General features: G+C 36.6%; 1 protein-coding gene across 1 annotated transcript; it reads right to left on the minus strand.

The window, feature by feature from the left end:
- Nucleotides 1-792: 792 nt before the first annotated feature.
- On the minus strand, nucleotides 793-12,176 carry LOC107672227 (aryl hydrocarbon receptor nuclear translocator-like protein 2). Its single transcript, XM_016465321.1, has 17 exons — nucleotides 12,048-12,176; nucleotides 11,251-11,304; nucleotides 11,120-11,161; nucleotides 10,796-10,953; nucleotides 10,540-10,619; nucleotides 10,252-10,344; nucleotides 9,558-9,675; nucleotides 8,570-8,716; nucleotides 7,492-7,732; nucleotides 6,202-6,308; nucleotides 5,399-5,549; nucleotides 5,188-5,255; nucleotides 4,448-4,565; nucleotides 3,998-4,088; nucleotides 3,804-3,903; nucleotides 3,005-3,115; nucleotides 793-2,791 (listed from the first exon to the last, which is right to left on the minus strand). Exons 1-17 carry the CDS (start codon nucleotides 12,122-12,124, stop codon nucleotides 2,721-2,723), a joined length of 1,827 nt encoding a protein of 608 aa, XP_016320807.1. The 5' UTR covers nucleotides 12,125-12,176; the 3' UTR covers nucleotides 793-2,720.
- Between the last annotated feature and the right edge of the window lie 7,139 nt (nucleotides 12,177-19,315).

The raw sequence follows: 19,315 nt of genomic DNA on the forward strand, positions 1-19,315 counted from the left end.
GGTGGCATCCTCCCTTCAAGTAAGCTCTTGGCAGCATGTGACAGTAGACAATGATATGAACACATTTTTTAAAAGCAGCTCACACCACAGTCACAGAATTACAGAACATCTGACAGCATAGGGCATGCAGCTGAGCGTTAAGGGTACTTATGTCTGCGGTCAATTTGCTTTGGTATAATCATTCAGAATCGGCCGTTTCCATCACGCAAGGCCATGAGACTGCTGTGGCACATGTGCACTGTCACAATAAAGTAGTTCAATACACTGATCAGCTGTATGAAAGGTCACCAGTATGAAGGGAAGCAAAATTTTGGAAGAAAATTTGCAAAATCAGATACAAAGCCATGCTGAAATGAGAATTCACTGAGGTATCTGCATCACAGGGGAATCAGATGACTTTTTTTTTTATTTGTGATTGTGAGAAATTTAGAAAGAGAAAATCAGAGAGAGAATCCGCATCCCAGGGGAGTGCACACAGAATAAGATCTCAATTATACAAAATAGGGAATAATTTCAAGAAATGGCATCTGATAGCATAACTTTAACAGCCTAGGAAGATCATCTGCCCAAAAAGAGGTGTCATGTTTCTGAGATTTTAGCCCTTTAAAAAAAAAATAGGCTTAAAACTACATGGGACATTATCTTTTGATTTATCTATTTAAAGATTAATTTAACACCATTTAAAAATGGTAAAAACATGTTCTTGGGTCTCTTCTTCAGTTAAAGTAATAGTTCAGCCAAAAATTACATTTCCAGCAAAGGTTGTTCAAAACCAGTATGACTTTCTTTCTTCCTTATGACTGGAATGCACTACATGACTTTTAAAATCAGATTTTAAATCACCAGGCATCATACACTTGCAAACTTTGTAAATGGTTATAGAAAAAACTGGACATCATATACACTGAATGACTGAAGATTGCTCACTACCAGACTTCATAGTCATTCTGAACACAACAAACTCATGAAGAAAACCTGCCTCATTGCAATGAGAGAGATGACAAATGAAAACAATGTGCTCTAAAATCGGCTCAAAATGTTCGATATCTTCCAAATGCATGGAATCATATCCTGATGCTAGAAAATCTAAATCTGTATCAAACAACACGTGATTTCATGTGAATCTACTAAATCTGCAGGCTGGCTCTGACTTTCAGCAAATAGCGTAGACTCCTCGAAACTGTAAATCAGGGTAAAAATCTGGGCAAAATCTATTAGTAGTGTATTCCAGCCTTAAGGTAAATGCAACACTGAAACCGAGAAAATTGAGTAAATTAAATGGGAGATCTATGAAGGGGGAGTTGGACTTGCAATATAGCACACAAATTTTATGAACTACGTCTATGGTGCTTTTTAGTCCTTACTGATGCTTGAAAGCCCATATGGTCACCATTGACTTTCATTACACGGAAAAGAACAGTGAACATTCTTTTAAACATCTCCATTTGTGTGTTCCATGAAAGAGAATCATACAGGTTTGGAAAGACATGAGGGTGAGTAAATGATAAACAGACTGTTCATTTTAGGGTGCATTATATCTTCAAAAGTGACTTCATGTTGGATTTGTATTAAATACCTTCTTGAAGCAGGAAGAATGTGAAAATACATCTCCCTATTACTCTGTTGTTGTTTTACTCTATAAAAAGTGATTTTGTTAGTACTTTGAAGTTGAGTAGAGATTAAATTATTCCCATACTTAAAATTATGGGATATAATTCCAAAATACAGTTTAAACAATAATCACCCTCTAAATGTTGATCACCTAAGCATGTTATACCTCTTTGCACATAACTGAACAAGAAGAACTAATGAAAGAATGAAGCCCTGAACAATGTATAAGTCTTAAACACCACCTTAACTCGAGTGTCTAAAAAGTGGTACTTTGCTGATCCGCTAAAGGATTTTGAGAAGGGGTTTCCATGAATTGTTCCCTGAGAGACCCTGCCCTTATTAGTTTCCAATCCCCATTATACCTGTTGCTGATCTCCATCCAGAAAATCTTTCAGAACAGCAGATCTAATACATCTACCTAAGGGGGCAACAACATTGTCCCAGGTCCTCTATAATACAGCTTACTCAATGGGCCCCATCAGTAAAAATGCTGTCCCAGGCCTTGTAAATCTTAGTGACGGCCCTGTTTCAAGAGAAGCATAGCCCTGGCAGGACAGGCGAAGGTCTGAAGGAAAAGTACACATTCACACACAGGTTTGTAGACTAGAGAGGAAAAAACAAATGTCAGGCCTAACGGTGATCCTCTAATTTCTGATTTTTCCACAGTCTTTTCAAGTAGTTCTGTTTGACAAATGACCACAAGCACTTACCAATACCCCTCCCTGTTGTTCCACTTGTTCATCAAAAAACATTGAATTTGAGACGATTTCTGCTCTAAAAGGGTAAAATAACTACCAGGCTTCCCTTGCCAAAGGAATCCCATGACGTTTTTATAAAAAATAAATTCAGTCCAGTTTTGCCTCAAAGCATCAGTTCAAGTGTTGATTGACTAAGGAAATAGTTTTGAAATCCTTATGCCACTGGATCACAGTGGACTATTTGGGTTCTTGCCTTATGGCTTGGCTGAGGCATGTGTTTCTCAACATGGCAAAACAGGCCAAGAACGTCTCTCTGTTCTGATCCATGCCAATGGGCAGACGTGACCTCAGAGCTGAGATGAAGAAATGCACACCAGACCACATAAAACCTGGTCCTGTTGCTTAAGGTACTCAGCTTAAGGTACTAAGAGAGACGCCCATCCCCTTCGGTTCTCCTTCACCAAGGGCAGCCATCAGATAACCTGCCATGCAGCGTGTCCAAACGCATTAAAAAAACACTAATAAATTAAAAACATAAGTCAGAGAATTGTCAAAGGCTTGCGGCCCCCGTGAAAATGAACGGATGATTCATTTTAAAAAGCTCCAGATAAGATGGGTCTTAAAAAAAAAAAAATAAAAAAAATTGGAGCATGTTCACAGAGACCAGTGCATATCGTCAAAATCCACGGCCTCACCCAGGTTGGCATCTGTTTCCAGTAAGCTCATAATGACTGCCATGGCTGCCTCGTCAGTGCTCAGAGCACCCAAACCAGGAACCCCCTCCAGATCCAACTGAGAGCTCCCCTCTGAAGGGCAGGAAGAGAGGCAGAGAATGAACGAAAAAGTACCATATTTGAAAAATTAAATAAAATAAAAAAGGACAAAACATTTACATTTAATATAAGAAAAATTACAGATTTTAGTTGAATAAATATGAATTTACTTTAAGAAAAATAGCATTATATCTGCCTTTAAATATTTATCATCATTTACTAATTAAATTAAGTATATGTGACCCTGGAGCACAAAACCAGTCATAAGGGTCAATTGAGATTTATACATTTGAAAATCTGGAATCTGAGGGTGCAAAAAAATCAAAATATTGAGAAAATCGCCTTTAAAGTACTACAAATGAAGTTCTTAGCAATGCATATTACTAATTAAAGTTTTAAGATATTTACAGTAGGAAATTTACAAAATATCTTCATGGAACATGAGCATGATTCTCATAATTGTAACCCATATATTTCTGTATTATGAAAATTATAAAAAAGTAAAATAAAAGTATAAAAAGTTTACACAATGGAAAAAATGTTTGGACAAGAATTGTCACCAAAATAATGTCACAATGCAAAAAGTCTTAAATGTTCCAAAAGCAGGCTTAATTTTTAATATACAAAACTTTTTTTCCAGGGAAAGACCCAGACATCATCTTGACGAGCTTTAGCATCTTAGTATCACATGGCCAATGTAATATAATGCTGTGACATCTACCCATCAGATTTTCTCCTGCTGTGAAGGCCCCACCCCTCGCTTCCTCCTCTGAGCTTGATTTGCCAGTCATCTCCACATCTGTTGCTTCCCCATTTGGCACCTTAAAGCATGAGGAGTACTGTTAGAACGCAAGAAACCATAAAACTAATAAACTAATTTCTAAACACACAGACACAGTTGTTTGACAGACTCACGTTGCTGCTGGCCTGCGCAAGGGCCAGTGAAGACTTGTCCTGCGGTAAACTGAATGGACTTGTATTGCCGCTGGATGGTGAGGAGTTCATCCTTAAGAAAACAGCATGGCATCAGAATTCAAAGATCTTTCCTTTAGGGATGTGCAGAACTACATATTTTCAAAATCAACTAATTAACACAATGTTTCCAAGAAGCTTTGGCCATGCAAACTGTCTGACAGCTAAAGCAGAGTAGGATAAAACAGTGCTGCTAACAATATCAAAAGTAATATTTGAAAGGAAAAAACAAATCATCTAATTGAAAAAAACATCACTAATTAACTAGTCGTTTGTTGGATGACAAGTTAACCCATCCTAAATTTAAATTCCTTAAATTTTCTTCACTTGTAATACTTCACTGTAAATTACACCAAATATAATAACAGAAAGGAAGCAACATAATTGGTTTACCTATTATAGTCCATTATCTCATTAGCAATTTGGGTCCCTATGCACCCAGCGTAAATCATGCCTGATGCACTGGAGATCCCTGGGATGATTGGAACTTGTTGGGACTTCTTGGCATCATCTACAATACAAAACATACAAATTTACTTAAAAGAGTTGGATATATTTAGAATTTTTGACAACAGAGAGCTTGCTTAACACAGGGGGGGAAAATTATGTCTTTTTGTTGATGTCCTTAGCAAGTGGACTCTGCAGCCACCTTGGTAAAGTCCTCTGAGTGAGCTTTTATGTAAGCAAAAGGCATACAGTGCCTACGTAATCCTATTGCTATTGAAAATCTCCAAAACTGTTGTCAATATTATGCTTCATAATACATTTCTAATCAATAGTAAAATCTGACAGTGATAACATGAATTTTGCATATTTTACCGATTTTAAGAAAATTCAGGTGGTTCCAGCTAATGCACAAAAAACAAACAAAACAAAAGAAAACATACCAAACTAAAACCACCAAACCAAAAAAAAACAACAACAACAAAAACAAAATAAAAGGTCATGCATCCATATCAAACAAAAACTTATTAACTGGAAGGCTGGACTTGCATTCATACATTTGCTACACTGAACAATGTGTTCTGTCTTTTCCTTTATATATGGTTTCACAATGCAATATGCAAATTATAGGTACACGCCTAGGAACAAAACATACTGTATTTATAACATTCATAGATCTCAATACTCACCCTCCGAGGCCTTGGAACTGCTAGGCTGCTCGGCTTTATCCCCTGATCCACCTGGATTACTTTTACCGCTGAGTCAGGCGGAAAAAGAGTCGAGAAATAATCTCTCTCACTGATCACAGAATTTGGGTGCGACAGGTTGAATCATGACATTGATATGCAGTAATAGGAAAACTGGCCTGGTAGAAAAATAAGATGAAATGCTGGTACTTACGATATAACTGTGTTGGTTGACACTATGTATTCTATTTCTTTGGTCCAGGGATTTATAAAACTAAACCACTGACTTTGTAAGGTGACGAAGGAGCCATATTTCGTTTTAAACTTATAGCAGTTTGTCTCAATCTTCTCTTTACTTCTCAGCACTGTGAAAAGAGGTGATCAAAATGAAATAATTAAGGAATACATTTTCTTGTCATTCACTCACAAAACCAGTCATTCCAATGCCATATTGCTTTTTATTTGTGACAGAATACAGAATTGTTGTTGAATGTACTGATTTGCATCTAATGAAAGTAAATGGGGATCCAGGCTGTCAAGCTCCAAAATGACCAAAGGATAATAAAAGCAGTCAATATGACTTGTGTGCTTTATTTTAAGAGCTTGACAGACCCTAATTCACTATCATTAGATGGAAGAGTAGTCAATGGAATAGTAGTACTTTTCTTCTTATCATTTTTCCACAATACAAAGAAACTTATACAGGATTGGAATGAGTAAACAAAGAGTTTTCCATGTGAAACTCAGAAAAGGTATTAATTGTCACATTTATTTGTATGTGCATGTAATCCAGTATAACTCTCTTGAGGCACTGGCCTTGTGTATCTGCCATTGAAAGCTGTGCTAATGTTCTTTAGAAGCAAGACTAATGATTAATGATGGATGATGAGGATTTGGCTACTCGTGTCCTTTGTACAAATGTCTCGGGCAATCTGCCCAGTTTCTTGGAAACTACTTTCAGCACAATCTGTTTAGAGCCCCAGTGTTCCTTATAGTAAGAACCTGGATGCACTGTACCTTTTTGGTGTCTATCTGCCAAATGAGGCAGGTCATCCAGATGGAAGTATTCATAGCAGGATGTGCCTAGCAGCTCCTGGGGTAAGTAACCCAGAATGGTGGTGGCTCTGTATGCACAATATAAATAGAAAGCAGCATTTAAAATCACATTTCTCACTATGAAACTAAAAAAGGAGAAGAGAATAATCTTTTTGAGACAACTTTAAGTAATCGATCGGTAAGTTGATTTCCCAGAGAAAGTGCCACAGTGTTTACACCATCAAAACATTACTCTTTTTATTTGAGCATCTAGGCCAGGGGTGGGCAAACTTGGCCCTTCCAGGCCACTTTCCTGCAGAGTTTAGCCTAACCCTAATCACAAGAACATACTTGGCCACATGTCACGTCACAAATCTCTGCAGGAAAGTGGCCTGGAAGGGCCAAGTTTGCCCATCACTGATCTAGGCTATCCTGACATGACAGCATCGGCTAAACCAGTGGTAAGAGTTTGTGGCAAATCTGCATGCCTGACCAATGGCAGATGTCAAGAGTGTTTTTTTTACAAAAAACAGTCCTTATATTTGGAACATCAGAAATTATTTAAAGATCTACATTATCATCAAACAATATCTAATTTGAGCCGTTAATAAAGCTTAAAAAATGAGTTTTTAAATAATAATTATATAAAATTATTTGTATAATTTTTATACTTATAATTTTATGTAACCAAGTTCATATAACTTGTATAGTTTACTTAAAAATACTGTTAGTTATTCCACAAAATTAACTATTATCTCTATAACAAATAACTAAATACAACTCTCTCCCTTTAACAATTGGTAAACTAACACAAGTTTTATATATTTATTATTTTTTATATATTATTTTTTTATCAAATATTGTATATAATAATTACTTAAAAATAATTGTATCAAATATAAATTAATATATGTAATTTATATAGACTACTAAAGCAATCCTTTTTAAAGTTAATTACTCCCCAACAGATAGTTAATATTGACAAATAGTTAGTTAACTATTATCTGAACAACAAATACCTAAACGTTGTCCCCCTTAACAAGCGGTAAACTAAATACAAGTTTTGAAAAGGAAACGCATGTCGCCCTCTAGTGAGAATGAAGTGTCCATGTACAGTCAACTTACTACTGAATGGTACTGGAAGAGGGAAAGTTATGTGGGTAATTACATACTGTGGAGCTAGTTTGCATAAATGACTATGATTATGCACAAAAAATTGTCAGTAACAAAAATTCACATTTAGTTATTCCCCCCAAAAAAAAGTCAACTTACCGTTGATCCACAAATGTGAATTTGCCATCCATGGCGCAGCGGGTGACAAATTCGGTGGGCTTGACCTTGATCTCTCCGTTGGCCTGCGGGAGGGTGTGGGGGTGCGTGCGGCCCACTGCTACAAGGCAGCTGAAATGGGAGCTCTCTTTATCCGCCTCAGCCTCCCCCTCCGTGCCTAGCTGGTGCGTGGGCCAGGTGCGCATGTAGCCCGTGCAGTGCACAGTGCAGTACCGCTGTGACTCTGTTGGGACAGTCAATCAAAACAGAGTCACTTTACAGGTGAGCTGCGAGCCAAATGTTCCACCATATGCTGTTAACGAGGAACACAAAGGTGCACGTTTCATTCCTTTTTCGATTTGCTTGATTTAATCTAAAAACGGGCTGTGACAAGCATCTCACAAATTGTGCCAAATGTGATATGTAGCAAAGCTTGAATATAAGCTTTTGCTCAACATGTTGAACTTACTGTAATTTTGAAAAACTAGCTTATAATGCATGTTCAATGCATAGAAATCAATGCATGGCTTTACAGGGTTGCCTGAACAACTAACTGCTCTGGTCAGTTTGGAAAAGGCCATGCTCACCAAGAACAGAAACGTCAATGCTGTCCAAGTCCAGACAGCACAGCAAAACACTTTCCAAAGTGAAGTCACTATCCAACAACTTTGTAGGAATAAAGCTGTTGGAATGAAATCCCACAAGCCGTGCTTACACCACTGCATGTGGCGAGAAGAAAGAAGAAGAGATGATTGTGTAATGAAGTAAATATGCAGACCACGGCATCAACACGTCACAAATGAATCTTGGACCTTTGGTTCTCAGCAAGAACAGAGACATTGCCAGTCTGAAGCCAAGGAAATAGAACCTTTATTTAACTTCTATTTTCTTTCTCTTTTTTGTTACAGAGCAATCGTAACAGATTTCAGTAATGGGTTTCATCACAGTGGATTTGATTGCATGAACACTAGGCTCTTCTGATTCACTTAATGTCATCATTAGAATTGGAGAACCATCTTTAGCAACTTCACTGTAAAAACAGGATGAGCTCCTGATGTATCCTGACTGTAATGTTACTGACCGTTCTTTTTTGAGGCCCCAGCCTGAAAGACCTTCTCCTGTTTGATGGTAACTTTGTTGTACTTCATTCGGCAGAAGAATGAGCGCCGGGCCCCAGAGCAAAGCCGAGCTGCTCCGACGGGGAGCTCAGTCTGCACCTGCAATCCCGCTGCACATAAACACCGAGAGAGTCAGACTGGTTGAAGGAATGGTTTTCCCAAAAACGCAAATTTTTGTTATTTACTCACCTTCATGTTGTTCCAAATTTTTTACCCAAAGCAATCCTACGGTTTTGGAAAACCTGGACTACTTTTATTGTGATTTGTGCCAGGAAATAGTTTTGAAACGTGTGGGAGAGTAAATAATCAACTACGAATGAATAAAGAAAAAAAACAAAAAAAAAGTCTGAGGTTGGTAAGATTTTATATTAAAGACATTAAATTGATCAAATGTGACAGTTAAGACATTTATAATGTTACGAAAGATTTCCATTTCAAATTCTGTTCTTTTGAACATTATATTACTCAAAAATGTATCACGGTTTCCACAGAAATATTAAGCAGAAACACTGTTTTCAACATTGTTCATAATAATAAACGTTATTTGAACACCAAATCAGCATATTAGAATGATTTCTGCAGAATCAAGTGACACTGACTGGAGTAATGGCTGCTGAAAATTCAGCTTTGCATCACAGGAATAAATTACATTTTTAAAATATATTAAAATAGAAAGAAGTAATTTTAAATAGTAATAATATTATAGGAATATTACTGTTTTTACTTTATTTTTGATCAAATAAATGCAGCCTTGGTGATCATAAGAGACTTCTTTCAAAAACAAAAATCGTACAAACCCCAAACATTTGAACTGTACATTTATTAAACAGATTGAGTACAATGTGTACGCAAGACATTCAACTGTATAAGCACTTCAGAAAAGCATTCTGGAAACACGCACACAAACTTAACACAGAGAACAACCGTTTATTACGGTCTAAGTATGTTTACTTTTGGCGTCGATGAGGCGCTCCCGCGGGTAGAGTTCAGAGGCAGACAGCTGTTCCTTCACTTTACCAATGTCCTTTGGATGAACATAATCAAACAGGCTCTGTCCAATTAACTCCGTCTGGGGAGAAAAACATTAAAACGAGTCATAATTTAACTAATACGTTTTTGCTAACAAGTCACATCATAAACCTAATCTTTTTTTCACCACGAAAAAAAAAAATGCTGTTTTTAAAACAGCCCTTAAAATACTTCAAAATACATGAACAGTAAAATGTTTGGACATCCTAGACTGATTTATGTTTCTTGTGATCTCATCATAAAACCTACTATTAACCGGAAATATTATGCTTAAAGGCTTGACTTTAGTTTTGTAGACAACATCGTGTTTCCAAAATTGAAGAACAGTTCAATTTTGGAAAATAACATGCGTAATCTCAAGAATTCCTGAAAGGTGCAAAAATTTTAACATTTTATATTTTATACATAGAGCGAGAGTGAGTCACTATATAAGTAGCACACTTGCTTTTTAAGTCATGATGACTTTACTATGATTCTATTATTGCTGTCCTCCACATTGTAAAGAATCAGTATCTGAGACTAATCCTCTTGTCTGGTAGTGTACTTCTGTTCATAATTATAGCACTTAATATAAAACATTCTCGGTGTTTATTTTTTTATAGTCAAACTGTCCTACCCGACTGTAGTTCAGGATTTTTGAAACCGATTCTGATACAAAGACTATTTTTCCACGGTCACAGCCAACCACAAAGAGAAATCCATCAGCAGCCTGGACAAGAGATAGAGAGAGATCATTTAGGGTTGATGTTGTAATTTCACAATCGCAAACAGTCAAACTGCCCTGTTTAAACACTAGCTATTTTTGGAGCCTCTTCTACCCACATCATCAATAATTTGCTGTGATATTTATTCTGCTATGTTACAAATAGCTTTAAGACACAGTTCTATAAATTATAGGATTTACCCTTAGGACAAGGTGTTTGAGCTCATCGTCTGGGAGGAACGGAAGTTTGTAATTGGTTTCTGCAAATGAGCTGCTTGCTCCTGAAAAACAGGCACTCCATTACCTCACATACATTCAAGAACATTCATCACTGTTTGTTTTGATGTAATTAGGTATTCCTGAAGAAAAATACATTTTCAAGTTCAATATTAGTCTTTGTGCGTGCTAGGCTACACAAAAAGCTAATTGTAAAGGCATTTGAGAGGTGTCTAGGTACCTTTGAGTGATTTGAGGTGCTGGACAGCCATTCGTAACACAGTGAGTTTGTCAAGCTTGCGGGACATGGGGTTACAGGTGGGTATCATCGCTGCCAACTCGTCAATCAAGTTATTCATCTTATCTCGCCGTCGTTTCTCAATCTGACTGTGAGGTTCTCTACAAGATGAAATTTACATTGTAAATACCACTGAACTCCACTGAGCTGAAATATAACGTCACTTAACAACAGTTTTTTTTTTGTGTTTGAGTCTCAATGACAATGGAAACTTCAAATTTAACTAAATAAAAATAAATGTAAATTACATTTAGTGTCAATAAGTACCTGACACACTTAATTTTTAAGTGCTGGTCAACTCCTTCCGATCTAAGAAAACATAATAATAAAATACATACAGGTGTTAAAAGTAATAAATATAAGGAGAGCCATATTGAGTATCGTAATGGGCTCAGTACCTTCTCTGATCGTCCTCCATATCCTCCTCTAGATTTGATGCAGATTTTGTTTCCCTGGAAACAAAGTGGTGAGATGATTAAAGTGACTCATGAAATGCTGCCATGATTCTAAGAGGACGTTAAACACAGACCACGCACTTCCCTTCCCAACGCATCTCGACTCATTCAGAAAAGCAGGACATGGGCCTACAGGCCAAACAAGAGGATATTAGTCATACAAATCATCTATAAAATCCCAATATCAAACATTAATGCGCTACACTCTCAAACCCACGCACATACTTTTTCAAGACACTAGGGCTGGGTGGTATGAGGATATGTAGCATGTATAGACATTTATGTGGGAAGGAATTTACTTTAATCACAAAGAAACATGGAGTATTGCAAAAATCAAAAAGCGGCACAGACAGGCAAATAATACGGCTGTACAACAACTTTTGAATAATTTAACATTCTTGTCTTTGGCAAATAACAGTTAATTTAACACGCACACACAAAAACACTTTTGAACAAATAAATGTAATTATTTTTAATTTCTTTGAATAATTATTTTTAAAAATTGTTTTTTATTCTTTAACATAAGATTCAAGTATATAAATAATTAGATTATTTACAAAAAGGCATTACCACACTGTTGTTTAATATATAAACCATTCAATCTTGAATTTATTCTTACAACAAAAATAACAATATAGTAATATATATATATATATATATATACAGTTACTGTCATATTTTTGTCAAACCACCAGTCTCTAGAGACGAATGTAAATATGTAAATATATAAATATACTCACGGGTTGTCCATGCTGCCTTTCCGTTTCCTGGGCAGCTCTATGCCTGAGGCCATACCGGCGGCTGAGGTGGGGGTCATCAAACCAGACAGAGACACAGAGACGCCCTGGGGTTCTTCCTCCAATGCGTCTCCTGCCAATGGTGGGAGGGATTTATTATAGTAAAGTGACAAAAAGAAACGTGCCAGAACACAACTACGTGCTACATATTGGAACCAGGGCACTGTGAAATAGATTTCATAACAGACATCTAAAGAATCAGACCATCTGTAATCGGCGGACAAACGATCAAAGGATTTTTGTGTGAATTCAGAGTGATACTTTTTGTCTGTGTGGTGATAATAAACAGGACATTTCTTATCTTGTGAAAGTCGTCTTAAAAGTGCAATCTTAAAACCCAGAAACCCAGTTTACACATGGTTCTTAGAAAGGAAGGTTTACCGAGAACTACTGGCCACATTGAGGCTGGGCGACCATGAGCACAATACAGACAACCTACTTCACATTCGTAAGAACTTGCATCACTCTTTCCTTCATGCACATCTATAGGCCTATTCAGACAAGGAGGAATACGTGACTTAATTTAAATATATGGTCTTCGGCTTCCTTTACAAACAAAGCTTTAAAAGAAGCCTTTATAGCAGTGTATCTATTTACATAATATCCAGCCTCCATTATTAAGGACAAAACAGCACTGTTAAACACTAAGATCATGCATCCGTTGAGTTAAAACAGCTTTTGAGTTTTGGCAAAAATCACTGAACAGCATTTATAGTTATTGTTGCAAATGAAAGCAAAGGACTTTGATGGAAGAAAAATGGTCAATTCAATTTCAGTTTTGGTTTCTATTAATCAAAATAAAATCAAAATGCCCTCGTGTGATTATTAAAATACAGAAGTGTGGAACTTAAATATATTCAAAGTGAAAGGGTAAAGGCTCCACACAAAAAATCTAGCAGGTGGCATGAGTCCCATACGTGGTTCACTTATAAAATGCATTGGGAACACAAAGTGCTTCATAAGAATCAAAAAGAATACAGAAACTCCAAAACTGCAAACAGAATCTCCCATTTTCCATCAAAATAACAACTCAAGGGTTTAACTGGGCAGAATGTAAAGAAATTTTTATTAAAATGTCACTATTGTGTGGTAAATTGCAATAATGGTGACAATAACAACAACAACAGAAATGAAAAATTAATTTCACAAAATGAAAATGTCATTATTATCGATTAAATTATTATTTTTATTGAAATACCAGCAATTAGTCCATGCTGAAGTAAAGCTACAATGTGAATGCAAAAAAAAATTATAATTATATCAACAATAATAATAATAATAATATAATAATAAGTTTAATCAGTAATAATTTATTTAATGGAAATATTTTTTTCATTTTTAGCATTATTATTATTATTATTGAAAATAACAACAACTAGTATGCAGAAGTCAAGCTACAATACGAATACATTGTGAATTCAAAAATATAAAATCAATTAAAAAAAAAACTTCACACAATATTATTATTACTTCAACAATAATAATAATAAAAAATAATAATAATAAGGTTTTAATTGGTATTTTAAGGACAGATTCTCACTATTCAGCATGAATATTACTAGCATATTGTCTGTTTATTAGTACTTATAAAGCACACATTAACGCCTTATACTGCATGACCATATTTTAGATCCCTTAATCCTATCCATACCTAAACTTAAAGGAACACTCCACTATTTTTGAAAATAGGCTCATTTTCCAACTCCCCTAGAGTTAAACAGTTGAGTTTTACCGTTTTCTAATCCATTCAGCCGATCTCCGGGTAATATCTAGCGTAATATCATTGCGCCTGCTGCACCCATGGTACGGCAGCAAAGTTCCTTGATTATTACGCCGGAATGAGAGTATAGTTCCTAGCCATATCGGCCTAGAAAATCGCAACTTTTCATTTTCTTAGTACACGATGTAACTACAGAAGAGTCAAGTTTTAAATAGGAAAAATATAGAAACTCTTTGGTCATTTTTGAGCGAGATGTTAACGGTCTAATCAGATTCAATGATCTATGCTAAGCTACAGCTAAAAGTGCTACCGCCAGACCCGGAGATCGGCTGAATGGATTCGAAAACGGTAAAACTCAACTGTTTAACTCTAGGGGAGTTGGAAAATTAGCCTATTTTCAAAAATAGTGGAGTGTTCCTTTAACAACAACCTTACTAACTATTAATAAGCAGCAAATTAGGAATTTACTGAGGCAAAAGTAGTAGTTAATATAGTTAGTTAATAGTGCGAATTGGACCCTAAAATAAAGTGTGACCAATAAAAATAACATTGAAAAAGTAAAAAATATATAATTGTTATTATTATTATTGAAATAACAATTAGTCCATGCTAAATTTAAAACTGCAAAAAGTGAATGAAAAAAAAAACTTCACACTTCACATGAGAGTTGTTCATCATACAATAGAGTATGTCAGGTAGAGCTGCACAGTTCAGAAAATCATATTGCAGTTATTTCAACAAATATTGTGATTTGAACTGCAATATGATTTTCTGAACTGTGCAGCTCTACCTGACACCTGGCAGAGTCGTAATGGAGCTGTATTTGCCATCTGTCGTTGCCATTAACCACCATAATCCATTCACAAACTCCCTGCAAGCAGAGCAACTATTCATGAAGAGGCTTTAACTGTGCAGTCTGTTTTAGCGCCTGCTTCACCTGTTGCTTTAAGCCTCCAAGGTCAACAGACACCTCATCAGGCCCTGAACTGCATCTGCACATCCTCCTCAGACTGCCATGTGTACACACGTTAGTATTGGGCGATATCCTAACTTTAGTGATAGTGAACCAACTCCCGGGTAAGACTAAAAGCAGCCTAATGTATGTTAGTGTAATCTCTTAACTACACATTAGTCAAGCAGCATATGGATGTCATGTCATAAAATATTTTTAATATTACTGAATTTGTATTTAACAATTTAATAGAAACATTGTAAGTTACTAATTATAATGCTTACATTTCCTCGGTTTTTCAAACAGCAGCTACAGAAAACTAGCAAACAACATTTACAATTATCAAAGAAAATCATCACTGATTTCAGTCGACCGTGAGTTTATGCACTTAAAAAAAACACTCCCGTTATAATCAGTGAAGCTATCTACGCTCTATGATGAATAAATCTATTATACTTACATCGCACGTACATCTGCACTTTGTTGTTTATAATGAGAGAATTCGAGAGAGCACAATTCAGTCAGTGAGTGCGCGCACGGAACAACGAGCAGGGTTGCCATGTTTTCACAACAAACCAGTACATTTCTCCACCAGTACAAATTGAGTTCCGGGGGTAAAATACACGTTTTTGGCGGGGTTCATCTGATTAAATTCCAGGGGTTAAATATCAGGTTATTGGGGGTAGTTTCAACCCGCGGCAACAGAAGTAGCCCAATTCCGTGGGAAAACCGCAAATCTGGCAACACTGCTCCGGTGTTTCAGCGATGACTAATCTGAACGCCTCTGATTAGCCATTGCATTCATAAACGATTCAATGGAATCGTGTGTGATTGGTTATAACGCGCAACACTGTAAAAACGCTGAAAAAGACATGTGGAACAAATAAGCCCTAATATTAATTAGATAATAAAACTAGCCTGATAATAATAATAGTCTTGCTATCGTCAAAGGCATCAGCCACAGGCGATACACGATACCGTTTATCTGCACAACCCTAGTACACGTGCTTGCACACTGTGTGTGTTGTTACAGTACCATCAGGTTCAGGTGACAATGGAACGGGCCAGGCCAAACACAGCTTGTGCCCTGGCTCCTATATTTAACAGTGCTCTGCAGGCCCAATGACCTAAATAGTCGTTAACAGATCGGCAACAACCTGATTTTTAATCCTGTGTGCTGGAGTGAAGATCTGCGGCGGGATTATTTGGTTTTATGAGGCCGATAGGAAGGCCGCACCCAACAGCGAAGAGCCCCGTCTTTCACTGGCTCCTGATATTAACGTACCTGGACTTCACTGACCTGCATTCAGGTGCCAAGTGCTCATGACGATTGCGTAAAGTCATTTGAATAAGAGAAAGGCCATTTCACTGACTCGCTATTCATTTTCCAGGACGTCACAACTGGATCATTCAAATGCCTACATAAATATGCATACGCATGCGTAAGAATGGAACAATTATTTTCAGTGTATTCAGCCTCAAAAAGAACATCACTCAACACCTTAACCTTACCTACTTCTTTCTCAAAACAAATGCATTTTAAGTGTAATTATACTCTTTGAATGTCATTAAAAGCAATACACACCCACCAATTGCAACACCTCAATCTAGTAGATAATCTGTCTAAATAACTTGGAAAAACAGTCGATGTGAGCACTACTTGCACGAGAAACATGTCCAAACTCAATTTATGTCAAACGTTGTGCAAGAAATGTGACAAAAGTGTGTGAAAGTAGGTCAGAGATTCCACTTCACTGAATTTAGCTTTTGCACACTTTTGGCACCACACCTTGGTAGTATTTTATGTCTCACTGTTGAGTATTAAATTAACTGTTAAGCTAAATGTTGGACAAACAGGTAACCACAGGGTTTAATTATAACTATGTTGACGTCACAAGTTTTTATGTCCTGTAAACTTAGAAGACTGGTTTTCTGTGATGTATTGAATGCTCTTGCAAATTCCCTCAATAAGTCAGCTCTATTGATGTGTGGGAAGAAGGATCTGCTGTAACTTATAAAATAAATATTTACTCATTTGTGACTCAAAAGCTTAAGTAAGAGCTAGCTTACAATCATTCAGTCACTAAACAACAACAGGGTCATCAGGACTTCGACAAAGCAGAGGGTCTGGTTTCAACCTGAATGGGTTTATTTTTTAATAATGACTGGCTGACTGTAGATTATTCCACTTATTAAATGGCTACTTACCAAAACAACTAAATAATAAATTAACGAAATATTGATTAAATAAACAGACATCAAATACTGATTTCAGCTAAAAATGATTTGTTAAGAACAGATGACAACAGTCAATTAGTTTGGCACTCATTATACAACAATATTGGGTAACTGACCAATAACAATCTATAACTAATATTTCGCATAATATAATACACTTATTATGTCCGCACTTATGCTATATGCTAAGCTTGCTGATAACATGTGCAACTGACAAATGGTATAGTGCCTTATTAGAAATTTAACAGCAAATGATTGATGATTCAGATGAAAAACCATGTTAATTCTTCCCACAGTTAAATAAAACATTGGTGCGTTACATTCACTAAAGCGTGAACGTCAATTACTAATGTCTACTTATTGTCTAGGTTGTTTAAAACCACAAATCAAGCCGGTTGAAGCATTATGGCATTGGATGGTGGATTTTCTGTATGACGAAAGCAAAACACTGCAATAATGCCACAATAATGTTCAATGCAAGGCAATTATGTTCATTTTTTTCAGACTTTTCCATATTAATGTAGTGAAAATTACTCAGTTGCATGGTGTGCTCTATTTTTCAGTTCAGTTTTAGACTTAGAGTTGCTTAAGAAATTTGTCTACAATGTGAGAATCCGTAGACATGACAATAGGCCTGTCACGATAACAACATTTTGTTGTGCAATATAATTGCGATAAGCGATATTATTGTCATTCTAAAGACCATTTTATGCCACTGAATATATAATCATAATGTAACAGCATAATAATGCAAGAAGGCCTACACACTTCCAAATGACAACAAACTTTTAATTGTTAAGAATATTTACATCATGGAAATTAAGTATCAAAATATTAGATAATTTAAAAAACCTGAATAAATAGTAAATAAACATTTTCTAACAAAAACTGCAAAGTAACAAGCAGAAAAAAAGAAAAATGCACAAAGAACTTGTATGGAGATTTTTCCATCTACAGATTTTTCCCTGACCGTCTTTCTCTGTAAATGAAGGGTGCACACTATTGCTGAAAAACACAATCTCTACTTAGCAGTCAGATGTCCGTATGCACAAAGGTACAAATTGAGTTCCGGGGGTAAAATACACGTTTTTGGCGGGGTTCATCTGATTAAATTCCAGGGGTTAAATATCAGGTTATTGGGGGTAGTTTCAACCCGCGGCAACAGAAGTAGCCCAATTCCGTGGGAAAACCGCAAATCTGGCAACACTGCTCCGGTGTTTCAGCGATGACTAATCTGAACGCCTCTGATTAGCCATTGCATTCATAAACGATTCAATGGAATCGTGTGTGATTGGTTATAACGCGCAACACTGTAAAAACGCTGAAAAAGACATGTGGAACAAATAAGCCCTAATATTAATTATTAATTAGAACTAGCCTGATAATAATAATAGTCTTGCTATCGTCAAAGGCATCAGCCACAGGCGATACACGATACCGTTTATCTGCACAACCCTAGTACACGTGCTTGCACACTGTGTGTGTTGTTACAGTACCATCAGGTTCAGGTGACAATGGAACGGGCCAGGCCAAACACAGCTTGTGCCCTGGCTCCTATATTTAACAGTGCTCTGCAGGCCCAATGACCTAAATAGTCGTTAACAGATCGGCAACAACCTGATTTTTAATCCTGTGTGCTGGAGTGAAGATCTGCGGCGGGATTATTTGGTTTTATGAGGCCGATAGGAAGGCCGCACCCAACAGCGAAGAGCCCCGTCTTTCACTGGCTCCTGATATTAACGTACCTGGACTTCACTGACCTGCATTCAGGTGCCAAGTGCTCATGACGATTGCGTAAAGTCATTTGAATAAGAGAAAGGCCATTTCACTGACTCGCTATTCATTTTCCAGGACGTCACAACTGGATCATTCAAATGCCTACATAAATATGCATACGCATGCGTAAGAATGGAACAATTATTTTCAGTGTATTCAGCCTCAAAAAGAACATCACTCAACACCTTAACCTTACCTACTTCTTTCTCAAAACAAATGCATTTTAAGTGTAATTATACTCTTTGAATGTCATTAAAAGCAATACACACCCACCAATTGCAACACCTCAATCTAGTAGATAATCTGTCTAAATAACTTGGAAAAACAGTCGATGTGAGCACTACTTGCACGAGAAACATGTCCAAACTCAATTTATGTCAAACGTTGTGCAAGAAATGTGACAAAAGTGTGTGAAAGTAGGTCAGAGATTCCACTTCACTGAATTTAGCTTTTGCACACTTTTGGCACCACACCTTGGTAGTATTTTACTTCTCATTGTTAAGCTAAATATTGGACAAACAGGTA

The sequence above is a fragment of the Sinocyclocheilus anshuiensis genome, unplaced genomic scaffold (genome assembly GCF_001515605.1).
Source record: "Sinocyclocheilus anshuiensis isolate Anshui unplaced genomic scaffold, SAMN03320099.WGS_v1.1 scaffold997, whole genome shotgun sequence".
Lineage (NCBI taxonomy): Eukaryota > Metazoa > Chordata > Actinopteri > Cypriniformes > Cyprinidae > Sinocyclocheilus > Sinocyclocheilus anshuiensis.

Bases quoted from the DNA above. Each gene is read 5' to 3' on its own strand.
- LOC107672227 (XM_016465321.1), bottom strand. From the start codon at position 12,124: ATGACCCCCACCTCAGCCGCCGGTATGGCCTCAGGCATAGAGCTGCCC. The intron at 11,305-12,047 runs GTGAGTATATTT...CTTTGTTTCCAG, and splicing joins AAAGGCAGCATGGACAACCC to GGAAACAAAATCTGCATCAA. The intron at 4,566-5,187 runs GTGAGTATTGAG...TTTGTATTGTAG, and splicing joins CAGTTCCAAGGCCTCGGAGG to ATGATGCCAAGAAGTCCCAA.